The following is a 17377-nucleotide window of genomic DNA, read 5'->3' on the forward strand; positions in this document are numbered from 1 at the left end:
TCAAAATCAGTTGAGCAGTTTTGCTTTAGTTTTGAACAATATTTCTTGTATCTATTTATAATTCTCCAGATAGAAATTTCATGCATGATTTATTCTACCTTTAAATCCTTAATTCCTAGTAGCCCAGTGGATTTATTTTAAGTATCTGGATAAAACACAGCTATAAACTGAAGCTGTAATCTATTCAATGTTAAACCTATCTTACCATCTGTTTGTGTAATTTTATGGTTTTGAGAATTGAGAAGTTAGGGGATTTCATCCCCTGAAACTCACCTATTTCAATAGTTATTCTTGTTATGTTGTGCTGTGTAAAGAGCAGTTTATAAATATAATATTATTATTTTATTATAATCTGGAGAATTAATTAGCAATATGCCTGTACAAATAATTGTAAAAATAAAAGTTTAAAATGCAAAATAGAAATTGAACAAATCTTAAATACTTTTCTAAAAACTCCAGTTGATCTGGACTTGGTCTTCAAAACCAGTTTGCGTGGAGCAATTTTAAATGCAACCCGTTTTCGGTCTCAATTTGACTTAAGTTCAGTAGATTTCTAAATGAGAAAATTTTTTAGTCAAAATTGCACAAACCAACAGTGGTTTTGGTAGTCTATGTATGACTGCTACAGCTTACCTGGATAAACGCCCTCCCATGATGATGGTGGTTTGTGGGGAGGCTCCCACCTGGGGCATAGTTCATCAACTATTCCATTTTTGGATAGGGGTGTTCAATGAAAATGTCTACTTTTTTTAGTTATATCTCACTCCTCGAGGAGAAAGGGCTATTGTCTGTTTATCCTGGTAAGCTACAGTAGGCACAAAATAAACTAGGCTGCATCATGATCTATAGTATAATTAACGACCAACAACAGGATTTTTCAATAAAAACAGGCCCTACTATAAGGGAACTGAGAATTAACGATACTGGAGATATAGGATACTCTTTTAATACTTCTCTAAGGTCGTGTTTATACAACACCCTAAATTTGAACACGGCTTAAATTTTTAGCGTGTTGTTCGAACCGAGGTCAACCCACCTTAACGTTTGCTGTTATACTAGAAATCACGATACCGTGTTGTACCGGAAGTTTCTTCAACACGCAGTGCATGCTAGGATAAAAGGTCAAATCGTTGATCGCTTGAATTGAATTGTTGGCTGGGTTGTTGTCAACAAATCATCGTCGCCTCCTCGCTGTCCGATGTATTCGCGCGATTTTTACCATTTTCATTATTGTATTCGTTCACGTTTGCATTGTTGTTTATTTTGTTCTCGCTTCATTTAAATTAATAAAAGTTATTTTAAGGGTTTCATTGTTTCATCTATACACTATGGAAGAAGATGCCATTTTTGCGATGTTATTTTTTATTCTGTTTGGAGTGGGAAACGATAGTCTATAGAGGCCTACTACCACTACGAGTTGGCCCTACCAGGCTAGGCGTAAGACGTGGTAGGAGGATGATTGCTGGCAGCGAAGCAGCAATAAATGGGCACAATCTTGTTAGACGTCGCATGACATGATAGATATTACGACCTGTTTTAACGAGAGGTCAAAATATACCCTGAGGACACTTCCAACACGGTAACGGCGACCGGGAATCCACCAAATTTTAGGATCCAGCCAAGTAGCCTTTTTTGCAATTAAAATCTCATTACACGGAATCTCTTTGTTGTTATACAACACACTTCTCGTAGGCGTGTAGAATATGCGTGTAATAGCGTGTTGTATAAACGCGCCCTAATACTGACCCTACCTAATGTCATATCCTAGATTAACCTTTATAGCCTGGAGGAATTTGATATTATTACTACTACAGACAATATACAGTTAACACAAAATTGCACACATAACTACATTAAAACAAAACAACCAGTTTATACTTGAATAATGAGATCTCGCAGCCATGAAAAACAGGTCAACTCAATTCCAATTGCAGGCATTAACACCTCTGTGGTGTTACCAGTTGTCACATAGTGTACACACAATTATAAAATCTCACAACTGTCCAATGAAATATGAAAACTATCTTTCATACTCAATTACAGAATGCCTCTAGTGCATACAGTAGTATCAACTGCTGTTGTTAATTGGTGTAATCATAAGCATAATTAATGAGTGTACGAGTTGGTAAACCATATACTTAGGCAAATAAAGCAGAGTTGTGTTTTTAAGGCCCTGTTTACACTGATGTACAGTACAGTAGTTACAGTGTTTAGTATTGAAGGCTTTATAATTTCCCTTTGAGACCTTTCATGTCCTTCTTGCAGCACTCACTTGCAATTTCGATTTAAGGACCTGTTTACACTGATGGAGTTTGTTGTTTTTAGCGTACAACTCTGACAAATGCCCTACCCATAAACGTAAATCCATTATTGTTGTTTTGAAATGTTTCCATTAAAATCCACAAATTGTAATTGAAACGTTATGTCTAGACAGTAACAACTTAAGTCAATGACATACATAACTAAACAAAATTGTATTATACTTTTTTTTTAAAAGAAGAAAAAACAGGCAAATAATTATTAAATCAATATTCATTATTTATATTAATCAGAAATCAATACAGAAATGATCAATATAAACTTCGAAAATAATATACTTCACTGTACATACATAATAAAATCAATGATATACAAAAACATTTATATTCTGAAATGGCAGAATACAATGTTTTTGTATGTGAAACGACAAAAAAAGTATTACAAATGAATTCATCACAGTAAAAAAAAAAATCACTATTGAACATAGAGGTATGTCTCAAATACTGTAGAGGCAACAGCATCAACATATAGAGTACAGTAATATATACTGATAATAAAAGTGAATGGCATTGAAATAAATAATGTTTTGAACCATGTGTTTCATTTTTCCCTTGGAAATAATAAAATGTATTTTAATTGACTCTCTAGTCAATTGTAATACCTCTATGCTAACTATACTACTACTATAACCAAGAATATAGAAAAACTCAACATCATTATAAAACAAGCTAAAATCTACATAAAAAAAATAATGTTTAAACAAATTGGAAAAAACTAAATGTTTCTCTTACCCCGTGTATTTGCCACAAAGGCTGGCGCACTTTGCCCTTTGCGATTTTTAGATTATGGCTCATTCGTAAAATAAAGGGCTCAAGGCCGACCGATAACAGTAGATTATTAAAACGCAGTGTCATCTCCGACAAATTCCTCTCAGTACGATGGTTACTTGTATCGCCAACAGCCTTATAAGGCACTGAGAATACTGTATGTGGAAAAAATAGTATCTATTGTAAACGCACACATTTAATGTTCAACTTGGTGATGTGTGCATTTATCACTTTCTTCAATACCTGATGCAATACTGTTCTTACAGTGTTACTTTACAGACAAATTCTTCTCAGAAAATAATAATAACTTTCATTTCAACAGCCTAAACAAGACACTGAGAATATGGAAAAAATTGTATATAACGCACACATTTACAGGTAATTTTTCTAGCCCTATTTATCACTTTTAAATGGTATGTACAATAAACAATGTACTGCACTGTATATGCAGTGTATTCTCCGACAAATTCCTCAGTAAAAACTTTATCGTCAATCAAAAAGCAAGACACAGAGAATAGGGGAAAAACAGGATATAAACATACACATGAACTTGCTGTCTTATATCATACTATAATGCTAGCAAAACTGTATGCAGTGTCCTTCCTGACAAATTCCTCAGTAACAACTGTTATCGCCAATCGCAAACAGTAAGACACAGAGAATATGAAGAAAATAGCTTCAATGTACTCATAAAGTTGCTGTTTATATATTCATATACTAACTGTATACTAGCAAAACTGTATGCAGTGTCCTCTCTGACAAATTCGTCGGTAAAAACTTTTATCGCCAATCCAAAAGCAAGACACATAGATAGAATACGGGAAAAATAGCATCTAACATACTGTACACATGAACTTGCTGTATACTCGTGTAATAATAATAATAGCAAAACTGTATGCAGTGTCCTCTTTGACAAATTTCTCAATTTAACTTGAAACAGCCTAAACAAGGCACTCGGAATACGGACAAAATATTGTATCTAAAGAAAACATTCTGTAATCAACTTGCTGTATTAAATAAACCCTAATCACTTTTACAGTACAAGACAGGTGAAGTAAATTACGTATGGTAGATACATTGTACTATACATAGTGCACACAGTCTTAGCATATTGTAGTCATAATGTACTGTACAATATCCCTAATAGCCTACAAAAGGCAAGATAACAAAACAGTGTCTCCTGCACACACATTTAATTACATTTGTCGTAACAGTGATAATACTCGAAACCCTAATCACTTTCATTACTAGATCCAACGTAATCTCATCTTAACTATGTCTGACCACTTGAAGATGTCCTCGGCCAATCAGCACGAGAATTATCGGTGAAGTCTACGAGTGAAGAGCAAGTTGATGATCGTACGTTTCAATAACAAACAGAATAAACATCCAAATATTGCATACAGTTTCGTCCTCTATTGATGGCAAATATTCTCAGACTAGAAATAATTTCAACTTTAAAACAAAGTCTAAGGTCTTAACATAAAATTGTTCCACCTTACTGTATGTGCTTGTTACTACTATGTCATGAACTAACAACTTTATTTAGTAAAAGCACAACAAATGTTTTATCAATTTATCAATAACATCTCTGTACTTCAGATAAAATGCAGTCTTGTTAAAATGTTCTTGTACACTGCCATGAACTAACCAATTTTATGTCACAAAAAAAAAAGTTATGTAATGAAAAAATAGCGCATAAAATAGAACGTTGTAGCCTCACATGTAGACGTCCACATCATATACCTTTAATAGGTTGATGGTCGCATACAATATAAAATTGACATGTTACTACTCAATAACTAGTTGTATCGAACCACGTACACAACATGCTTTTAAGAAAATTACGACGTACAATGAATGTACAAGTAATATAGATGTACAACAGTGTGAAAAGCGTAGAAAACCATGAGATCAATGATTCAGAAAGAATTACCTGGTTACTCAAAAATCATTGGTTGACGATAAATCATTGGAGAGAATTAATGTTCGACGGCAGGCATAAAATAAACTAATCATATGCTAATAGAATTCTGAAAGCCGATGGATCTTTTTAGTAAATTTTTTTATATGGTCGTTTGAAAAGGAAACTAATGACATGATTGGAATTTTAAATTTAGATTATTTTTTTTACGTGATCAATTTAAGTAGAGCATGGCAAATATTTCTCACCCTTAAATATCAAGTACTATTTATTATATTTTTCCCTATACAGTAGTCAGTAATATTACAATAGCTTGAGTTATTTTTTTCATATTTAAGATGAAAATTATGGCACAAATGTACATTTAATTTATTAAAAAGTATAATATTTTCCTAAACAAATAATACCCTCTCAGAGTATTATATAATATATTATGTTTGTAATAATTTTTGCAAGCCTTTAATTTACGTAATAAGACGTAAAATACAAAAAAAAAATGTAGCCCTGTCAGGATAAGCCTGAATAACTTATACCTTAATAAAGATTTTGGAACGGCCACATTCTCGGCAACGTTTACGTCCATGATGGGAGACCATTTAAGAATACAGTACATCGCGTTGGGTTCTATAGGATTATGGGTACTGTTACCTTAGTTTAGGCCAAAGCTTTCCATACATGTTTGATCTTAAAAATAACCGGGGTAATGAAGTGAAAATTTCATTTTAACAATTTATGGAATTTGCGATGAAAATAAATGAATACAAACCAGGGTCCTCTGGTTTACTTTGCGTAAGGCCACTGCCTTTGAGAGTTATAGTACTATACATGAACCAATGGAGCTGACATACAACCGTACAACCCTTATACCCTATTATATAATATTGTATACTATCTAATATTGTTGTATCAACAGTATATGCTTCAAAATTAAAGTACTCAACATTGAACCTTTCTCTTAAAATGCTAATCGTTGTTAGACATTGCGCGTCTCACTTGTTTTCGCCACTCAGTGCGTTTTTGAGCAAGCATGTGCATAGGTCCGCGTGTGAAAAGTTCTGTTTCCTTTTTTATGTTTGCCATCCATGTTGTTTTTGGTCTTCCTTTTGGTCTTTTGGTCTTTCTCTGAGCCTCTCCGAGTGCGATCTTAGCTTTTAACATTGAATAGCCTTCATTAATCTTCATTAAAATTCATTCATTCATTTAACGAGCTAAATCAATAAATTAGATGGTAGTTTACAGTGATCAGGCCAAGGTACACAATCAGGCCAAGTGAAATTAATCTATTGATTATTAAAGTTCTGCATCCTTTTAAAATGTTTATAAAAAAAGTCACAGTCATTCTATATTTCTAACTTATTTTTGTCAATACAGCAAACTGATTAATTTCATAATTTTATAGTATTTCACTTTTTTCAGAAAGGTTCTAAAATCTCAAAAAGATTGAATTGTTGAAATTAAAATTGTTGAAATTCAAACATTCAATGATTCGAAAATTTATAGATTTATATACTATCAAATTGATTAATAATTTAAAACATCTTTGTGCATTTAAAAAACATTGTTATAGTATAATACATGGATCGAATCGAATAGAATTGAGTGAATAATTGGAAAATTTGGCAATGGCATATTACAAAATTGAACAGGCAACTAATACATTAATCCTATCAAAGTTTATGCAGCTGCCAGAGTTACATCTGTACACTACATCATGTTATGACAATAAAAATCTGTTTTATAAATCATAAATACAGTACCATCTGGTTGCAAGATTTTGAAGACTGAAAATTGGAACTGTACATTGATGTTTTAAAGTAATATACAAATGAGTTTATTACTGTACTGTACATGTTTTTGGTATTGGTGCAAAGTACAATCTACTGTAAACCAGTAGGCATCAGATGTATATGAATGCCACTTCCCAGGTTTTAAAGTTTAGTTTTTTGAAGATAGTAAATGTCAAAAAATATGTACAGTATTAACTGTACTTTAAATACAAAGATACAGTTATTGTTATGCAAAATATTCTATCTATTCAAATTTGAAGAGCTCTCTGAACAATGAATGATACAAATATATCGAACTGGACATCAGTAAAAAGGTATACAGTAATCAGTAAACCTATAATTAGCAGCAGGCAACTGTAATGGCAAATGAGGCTAACAAAAACACAGAGCACAGAGATACTCAAAGAATTGACAATTAGAGAAGCAGAAAAAGAAAAAAGAACAAAGCAATGAACAGACTTAAGCTCTGTCTTACAGTACACTATCAACCTTGTCACAAAATGTGATATATCCATATAGACATGATGTATCATACTAAATATCACTACCATATTTAAGCATATCTAAGCATATCACTACCATATTTGGGCACATCACACTATTTTTGTCAAACCAGCTTTACTAAAAAAATTATTATTCAATAAATTCTAACAAATGGGGCTAGCAACTGCAAACAAACTAAAGGGCTATACTGTTGTCCTGCAGTTACCAGGCAAAAAGACAAGCAAACCTTCTACATAACGCAGTAAGCAAGAAATACATACAATATTTTGTATAAAGCTGAAGAATATACAGCGAATAATCCTACAGTAAATAAGATTAATTTATCCTGAAAAGAAACGAACGTTCGATGTCAGAACACTTTCATCAAAAACAAACGCATAATGTAATCAAACGATACAATCCATTGACAATGCGAACAGTATATGGAACACCACAGTGGAATAATTCAACGATACGTATTCCAATTTGGTATTATTAAAAATTGCACATTAAACCAGTAACGTATAATATAACAATGGCAATATTGATCACACTACAAACTGACTTGAGAGGCACCAGTCAAACTTGACGAGAATATATTGTAATTAGTTGTGATTGGTGAAGAACCCAAATTGATCATCATAGTAACGATGATTAAATCACCAATCAGAGAAGAGTGGGGGAACCCAGATTGTGTGACATTGGTTGCTCTTACAAGCTGAGTTAATATTTGTAGTTGGTCCAACCGACCTGACAAAATTAGGTCATACTATAATTTGTATAAATTATTACATGGAATAATTAAAACAAAATGGTTGCAGAAACTAGTCTACATAGTTTTAGAAAATTTAAATTAATTTATAAAATAATAATATTTGTTATTTACAAACAATGATGTTAAATTTAGATACACACTGAAGGTGTGAGGAGTTTTTTTTTTTTTTTTTAAGTGGAATGCCTCAAAAACTAATTATACTACATCTGTAGCTCCATTAAATCTTAAAAATTACTGTTAAAACTACATTCTGTAAAATATTTTATTCTTTTTCTCAAATTTAAAATCTGCATTCCCGAATTTAGTTTCACTACAGTACGACTATATCGCTTCAAACCTCTTAAAATCCCAAGAAAAGATATTAATTTTGAGCAGCCCTTAAAAAGGGACTTTTTGTAATTGTGGCGATTCTAAAAACAAAATTGCTTTTGAGACAGTTCTTTACCTTGTTTATTACAGTAATTATCAAAATGTTAGATTTCAAAGAGTTAATTAAAATATGACATGGGGTTCATCATACATCAGTTTAATAGTCCTTAAAACTGATGCTGAGAGAATCCAGATGTGACACAGCCTGCAGCAGTTGTTACCGTAGTTGTTATCAGTTTTTAAATGCAACTCTCAAGAAGCCTACTATCAAACCCAGTGGGCTACAAAATAAGATCAAGCTCTCATCCTACTAACTGTACTGTAATACTGTACATTAAGATTAATCAACAAATTGAATCAGTTATAAATTATGTCTGCTAATGACAACACTGGGGGTGGGGGATATTCGTTTAATAGGCTTCCACTAAAAATGCCAATCAGTGAATGTTATCATCTTGTCCTGTGTCATCTTGAACCTGTAATGTAAATCTGGTTGATTCATCCTATATTTTATTATATGGCACACAGTAGCATTCTAGGTCCAGGAAACCCTGCCTATAACATAATCAACTATAAAGATAACATCGATGTCTACCAAATCTTGTGAGACACAATTTTGTACGTACCCTTGTTTTCTTTCCCCTCATTTTGGAAGGTTGTTCTCCAACAAAAAATTTGTAATTCCTACCACAGATTTTGTCAAAAGAAAGCATTGAGATAGTTTTTCTTTTTTTTTAATGCAATTTTATTTGTCACAGTCAAAAAAATGTATTTATTTGAAAAAACTGTAATTTAAAGTAAAAAATACTGTAGTCAAAAGGAATCAATACACTTTAATATTTTGTGCTACTCCTAATTATTGGTTTTTATTTTGTACAGCATGCATAAAATGTTGCTGATTTTCAATTTCAATGTAAATTGTATCTCTGCACTATATTTCTCTCTAATTTTATAATTCAAAATACACTTTGAACTCCAATTAATTGCACACCTTCGGGACCCAACAAATTGTTACCTGAGCAGGGGTTGGCCATAGTGTTAAAACATATATTGCCCTATAAATATTATAATATTATTAATATCATATATTTTGGGAGAAATTGCACTGAAAAGGGGTGTCCCACGGGAGAGGTTTTACTTTACCTATATACTCTATATAACATATTTGTAACATTAAAAGTGTATAAATATTGTTGTTGTTGAGGATACCACTGAGAATTGTACACTATTTTTTTATTAATCTGTATAGAATGTCTACATGTTTTATGGTACAGTTGAAATAAAGACTAAATTCGGTCTATCCATCTGCTGTATTGTAGCATATTTAGACTATCAAGTATCAGGTCTTCTGCCTTTAAACTGATTGGTTTAAAATTACATGTGATAGCTGCACTACAGTATAAATAAATACAATGATGATTCCTACATGGCCCAAAGTAATCATCTTCTCAGTCTGTCGAGTATTAATTTAGATATGCCAAGATTCGTTTATGTTTCCTAAAGACAAATTAAAATAAAGAACAACCTGATACTGTAGTTTACATAGATGAAATAATTTTGAAATTCTGAAAGGCGATAAAAGTATGCCCTCTGGAGTACTGTATGTACTGAATTGATATTTTCAGTATCTGTCACTAGACGTTGAATTACTACACACTGTAGTATGTAGTGCATACAATATTACTATTTATTTTACTACAGTTATAGTTTGTATACTGTATATTTTCTCTAAACTTCACTAAATTATCACAATCTGTCCTTAATAATTATTAGCAATTTATAATTTAATTTATTTATTGGTTTATACGTTTGATCGATATTTTCTTGGCATAGTTTAACCAGGGAGTTGTTATTTTACAACTCCCTGGTTAAAAGTGCACACCAGGAGGATTCAACTGTATGATTGTCTACACTTCTCTACTGTACATACCACAATACTATAGGAAAGTACCATACCGTATATTTTCATTCGGTAAATAAATAAAGATGGCAGTATTATTTGTTTAATGCTGTATCAAATGTTGTGATAAACAGCTGAACATCATGTACTGTACGCTACTGTAATCACTGTATCAAATATTGTGATAAACAGCATCATTATGTACTGTACGTTACTGTACATCACTGTATCAAATGTCGTGATATACAACATCATGTACTGTACGCTACTGTACATCACTGTATCAAATGTTGTGATAAACAGCATCATGAACTGTACGCTACTGTACATCACTGTATCAAATGTTGTGATAAACAGCATCATGTACTGTACTGTACGCTACTGTACATCACTGTATCAAATGTTGTGATATACAGCATCATGTACTGTACTGTACGTTACTGATACATCACTGTATAAAATGTTGTGATATACAGCATCATGTACTGTATGCTACTGTACATCACTGTATCAAATGTTGTGATAAACAGCATCATGTACTGTATGCTACTGTACATCACTGTATCAAATGTTGTGATATACAGCATCATGTACTGTACGTTACTGTACATCACTGTATCAAATGTTGTGATATACAGCATCATGTACTGTACGTTACTGTATCAAATGTTGTGATATACAGCATCATGTACTGTACGTTACTGTACATCACTGTATCAAATGTTGTGATATACAGCATCATGTACTGTATGCTACTGTACATCACTGTATCAAATGTTGTGATAAACAGCATCATGTACTGTATGCTACTGTACATCACTGTATCAAATGTTGTGATAAACAGCATCATGTACTGTACGCTACTGTACATCACTGTATCAAATGTTGTGATATACAGCATCATGAACTGTAGGCTACTGTACATCACTGTATCAAATGTTGTGATAAACAGCATCATGTACTGTATGCTACTGTACATCACTGTATCAAATGTTGTGATATACAGCATCATGAACTGTAGGCTACTGTACATCACTGTATCAAATGTTGTGATAAACAGAATCATGTACTGTATGCTACTGTACATCACTGTATCAAATGTTGTGATAAACAGCATCATGTACTGTACGCTACTGTACATCACTGTATCAAATGTTGTGATAAACAGCATCATGTACTGTACGTTACTGTACATTACTGTATCAAATGTTGTGATAAACAGCATCATGAACTGTATGCTACTGTACATCACTGTATCAAATGTTGTGATAAACAGCATCATGTACTGTACGCTACTGTACATCACTGTATCAAATGTTGTGATAAACAGCATCATGTACTGTACGCTACTGTACATCACCGTATCAAATGTTGTGATAAACAGCATCATGAACTGTATGCTACAGTACTGTACATCACTGTATCAAATGTTGTGATAAACAGCATCATGAACTGTATGCTACTGTACATCACTGTATCAAATGTTGTGATAAACAGCATCATGTACTGTACGCTACTGTACATCACTGTATCAAATGTTGTGATAAACAGCATCATGTACTGTACTGTATGCTACTGTACATCACTGTATCAAATGTTGTGATAAACAGCATCATGTACTGTACGTTACTGTACATCACTGTATCAAATGTTGTGATATACAGCATCATGTACTGTATGCTACTGTACATCACTGTATCAAATGTTGTGATAAACAGCATCATGTACTGTATGCTACTGTACATCACTGTATCAAATGTTGTGATAAACAGCATCATTATGTACTGTACGCTACTGTACATCACTGTATCAAATGTTGTGATAAACAGAATCATGTACTGTATGCTACTGTACATCACTGTATCAAATGTTGTGATAAACAGCATCATTGTACGCTACTGTACATCACTGTATCAAATGTTGTGATAAACAGAATCATGTACTGTACATTACTGTACATCACTGTATCAAATGTTGTGATATACAGCATCATGTACTGTACGCTACTGTACATCACTATATCAAATGTTGTGATAAACAGCATCATGTACTGTACGCTACTGTACATCACTATATCAAATGTTGTGATAAACAGCATCATGTACTGTACGCTACTGTACATCACTGTATCAAATGTTGTGATAAACAGCATCATGTACTGTACGTTACTGTACATCACTGTATCAAATGTTAATAATTACATTTATAATACAGTATAGCATCACATTAAACATTTTTTTGATGACCTAACAGTATGATAGGCAGACTGTCAAATGTGAGGTTGGAATAATTTTTTTTATACATGATACAATTGTTGAAAAAGGTAACTGTCACAAAAGATAACTGTTAAAACGCATCCTCCAAAAAAAAGTTGTAAAAGATGTTACTGTGTATATAACCTTAATCCATGTGTATAATAATATGTACTACTATTTACACAACCACAATAAATTTAATTTTAATAACAATATCAATGCCCTCAGCTTTCTCAAGGTTTTCATTCCCAATCAATACAAACTGGTAAATATTGATATAGTGTACTAATTATCTGGTCACATATTTTAATTAATGAATACATTGAGACTGTTGGGTCGTGTTTATACAACACCCTAAATTTGAACACGGCTTTAATTTTTAGCGTGTTGTTCGGACCGAGGTCAACCCACCTTAACGTTTGCTGTTATACTAGAAATCACGATACCGTGTTATACCGGAAGTTTCATCAACACGCAGTGCATGCTAGGATAAAAGGTCAAATCGTTGATCGCGCTTGAATTGGCTGAGTTGTCAACAATCATCGTCGCCTCCTCGCTGTCGATTCGCGCGGTTTTTACCATTTTCATTATATTGTATTCGTTCACGTTTGCATTGTTGTTTATTTTGTTCTCGGTTCATTTAAATTAATAAAAGTTATTTTAAGGGTTTCATTGTTTCATCTATACACTATGGAAGAAGATGCCATTTTTGCGATGTTATTTTTTTTATTCTGTTTGGAGTGGGAAACGATAGATGCCTACTACCACTACGAGTTGGCCCCACTAGGCTAGGCGTAAGACGTGGTAGGAGGATGATTGCTGGCAGCGAAGCAGCAACAAATGGGCCCAATCTTGTTAGCAATGTCGCATGACATGATTGATATTACGACCTGTTTTAACGAGAGGTCAAAATATACCCTGAGGACACTTCCAACACGGTAACGGCGACCGGGAATCCACCAAATTTTAGGATTCAGCCAAGTAGCCTTTTTTGCAATTAAAATCTCATTACACGGAATCTCTTTGTTGTTATACAACACACTTTTCGTAGGCGTGTAGAATATGCGTGTAATAGCGTGTTGTATAAACGCGCCCTTAGTCTTCTATTTGAATGCCTGGCTGAGTAGACTGTGATGCTTATTTACAGTAAAACTTACACCTATTTAAAGCAATTTACAAATCTTACACTTAAAGTTCTTCCAAGCATAATGGTTATAATACCATATTCAGGCTTTTTTGTTGATGTTTAAGACAATTAGGAGACCTTTAAAAAAAATAGGCAAGACCATTCTGTACTAACTAAATCCTAAAGACAAGTGCCACTTTATTAGATGAAATTGGTCGCATTTGAAATAAGTCTGAATTTATTTTAATCGTACAGTAATATATTTTGCTCGTGATAAAATTAAAATCAGGAAATTTTGTATGGAGCACCGATTGATACTCTTTTTCATATTGGTCGTCTTAATACTCACCATCGTCTTTTATTGAGTTTAAAGCTCAGGTACAGGCATGAATTTTAAATATAATATTTGGTTAATTGTACATAAATCAAATATTTGTAACAGAAATCAAGACGAAAAAACATGAATTTCCCTTAATATGGTCAAAAACAAAATTTGGCAAAATTCTTCCATAAAAACCAGGAAGACTTTTTTCAGTAGCTAGGTTGTTAACCTAATGTAATAACATGTCTCGTGACTCCCTAGCAAGTGAAAAAAGATGGTGGATATACGGTGGATAATTTTTGCTATAGCATGAAAATAAAAATTTGAAGTTGAATAAAAATACCAGAAATGTAAAATTCAAGTTATATTACCTATATTTAGTCATCTGATAACATTTTTTACCACACCGTTTATTTTTCATAGCTTTTTAAAATGCCTCTCTATTTACAAAATGTGTGTACAAAAGAATAGAGATTTTACCGTGTAACTATCCCCCCACTGATAAGAAAGTGCTTATTTTCAACAAACTTGTGTAACACAAATAAAATCCCAAAAATTATGAAACATATGGGAAACTATAGATCGATAATTATTGGAATGTATGCTCAATAGAAATTTTTTGCCCGCACCTGGCCTTTAAGGTTAGGCCAGGTTTACTCACTATCGTCTTTCACAATATTGCAGAAATATTTTTGCGGGGTATTGGCCTAGTACTTTTACACGGTTTAGGACAGCAGCCGATAATGATCCAAACAAAGACAATATAAATTGCCAACCCCTTTATCAACACATCAACTGGTTCCTCCCATGCATTATAAGATGGTGGTAGCATACCCTTCATCTTCAAAAAAAAGGTATGGGACAGCAGTACACTGCCATTATATAAATTAACATTGAACTACTTAACTTATAGTATTTATAGGCCTAGATATTATATACTGTAGTAGCCACTCTTTTATTTTGTCTTTTTTTAGTTATTTTATTCTAGTCTTACTCTTTTTTAAATATTCCTTTCTGAAAAGTGAAGATGATTAAATTATGATGTATGCTAATACTCCCATCATGTATTAAAACCCTAGGCCCACATAGATATTATACTATAGTTCATCCACATAGTAGGCCTAGCTGGCTATGGTAGCCTTTTCCTATGTAGAATACAATCGGGCAGTGTCATTGACACAGCCTGAGGGATGAGGTTTGCCAGGCCTAACCAAATCGATGAAATTTAAAACCTAAATTCGTGCATTTATGTACCAGAAAAGTAAAAGATGAAAACTATATGTAAGAAAAATAATACCTTCATTTCACCGTCCATGTTACTTTTTATCGCCAATCATATTTTTTATTCGACCATTGAGCTTCTTTCTTCGATAATATACATCCCAAATTTGTTACAACCGCGGCAGAAACCACAAAAATGAGCTCGCGAACTTAACACCACCAAAACACACCCATGCTTTTTGGTTTATACCGCGGTAACATGTGTGACCTAGTATTTTCCTATTATGATGCTTTCCCAAGTTTATTGGTCAAAGGTTAAATTTCTAAAGGTTACCAATATGGACACAGATTTGCATAATTATTAAATTGGATCAATTGCATAAAGTACGGAGATTGTTAGTATACGATTTCCAATCTAATTTTGACATTTTATTTAGCGCAGATAATACAATTTTTTTTCTGAATATTATAGAGGGCGGTATATCATTCAAGAAACCTGAGACAACTTATTTCAGACGGTCATCGCATTGTGAGGGACCTATTAAAAAACAATATTTTTTAAACATAATAATAAAAATTATTATATTACCAAAATAATTTAATTTATTACACGATACATACTGTAATAAGTTGATAAGATAAGATGATCAAACCGAAAAACGAGAGGCATGCCTCAATCTTAAATGGAGAAATAGGAAGATTAACAAATAACTTTCAATCACGATTACTTGATATTTTTTTTCTGGAATAATAATCTTTATTGGACACCTTTATATCGGTGGCACACAAGAAGAACAAAACAACAAATATACAAAAGTAAATTAAAAGTAATAAAAATAAATATAATAAATATAAATAAAAGAACTAATTCAATTTTGTACAAATTAAACTTATAAGAACAAACAACAACACAACAATTACTTATGGCATCAATCAATAAAGCGTTTTACATAATGATTTATAAAATGTGTCTGTTTTTTAAATTATAACATTGTTCGATAAGTATCATTTTCATTTCCAAGGATGAATGATTTGATTTGATTTGATTTGATTTATTTCGGCATCAGTACATAAAATATCACAGACATACAATTAAAATTAGCAAATATAAAAATACCAATATAAAACAAGGATGCCAAGGATAACTCATAAAAGTCCTCTATGGACTTGTTTCCAATGAGGTCTTTTGAAAGAACAGCAAAAGGACTAACAATGCAACATATAAAAATTACAAAAAAAACAGCAAAAAGGACAATCGAAAAAAGAAGAAGCGCTTATTAAATAGTTTCTAGAGCTAGTGAACGTTCCTGTAGATACTTTTTAACTTTACTTTTAAAAGAACAAACAGTTTGTGATTCCTTAATGTTAATTGGTAAATTATTTCATTCTTTAATAGCATTGTAAAAAAAGGTCACATGTGCCATTGGCTTGATAGTTGGGATTCTAAAATTAAAATTGCATCCCCTAGTATTGTAATTATGACTGTCTGAAATTCTAATAAAACGATTGCATAAATAAGGTGGACAACAATGATTATATATTTTAAAAACATGAAAGACTCTAAGAAATTCGACATGGTCTTGGACTTTAACATACCAACGTCGTTTAGCTGAGATTGACCAACATGAGATCGGGGACCTAACTTTTTTATAAAACGAACCATTTTGTTTTTGAGTCGTTTGTAATTTTTATTTTAAATTTTTATTTACCGTAGAAGACCATGAGCAAACCGAATAATCGAACATCGGTTGGATTAAAGCAAAACTAAGAATTTTGCGACAATGTGAATTAAGAAATGATTGATTGGCGGTACAGAAATTTCAGTCTGCCGTTGCTTTGTTTATAACAGAGCGGGCAATGACGTCACCTGATACATTTTGGTCAATCTCAATACCTAGATATTTGATAGATTTTGATCCATTTATAGTCGTTCCAAAGCAATCAATATATAATTCGTTTACTTTGCTTAATCTACGTTTAGAACCAAACAGGATGCATTCGGTCTTACCCATATGAAGCGAAAGTTGATTGTCGATCAGCCAATTATTGCATGATACGAGATTGTTTTGGAGTTTAGATTGGATTGAGATTGGATCTTTATGGGAGTAAAAAATTGTACAATCGTCAGC

The 17377-nt window shown here is 32.5% G+C and overlaps 1 protein-coding gene across 2 annotated transcripts in view; it reads right to left on the reverse strand.

Moving 5' to 3' along the window:
• Positions 1–15529, reverse strand: part of LOC140056701 (gamma-2-syntrophin-like) — a 34830-nt gene extending 19301 nt beyond the window's left edge. For both annotated transcript variants that reach the window (XR_011846806.1, XM_072102167.1), the window contains exon 1: positions 15325–15529. Coding sequence is in view for 1 of the 2 variants with exons in the window: in XM_072102167.1 (XP_071958268.1) it covers positions 15325–15342 (18 nt within the window). In the remaining variant the exon portion in view is untranslated. The remainder of the gene's footprint in view (positions 1–15324) is intronic.
• Positions 15530–17377: the final 1848 nt, after the last annotated feature.

The sequence above is a fragment of the Antedon mediterranea genome, chromosome 1 (assembly GCF_964355755.1).
Source record: "Antedon mediterranea chromosome 1, ecAntMedi1.1, whole genome shotgun sequence".
Classification (NCBI taxonomy): domain Eukaryota; kingdom Metazoa; phylum Echinodermata; class Crinoidea; order Comatulida; family Antedonidae; genus Antedon; species Antedon mediterranea.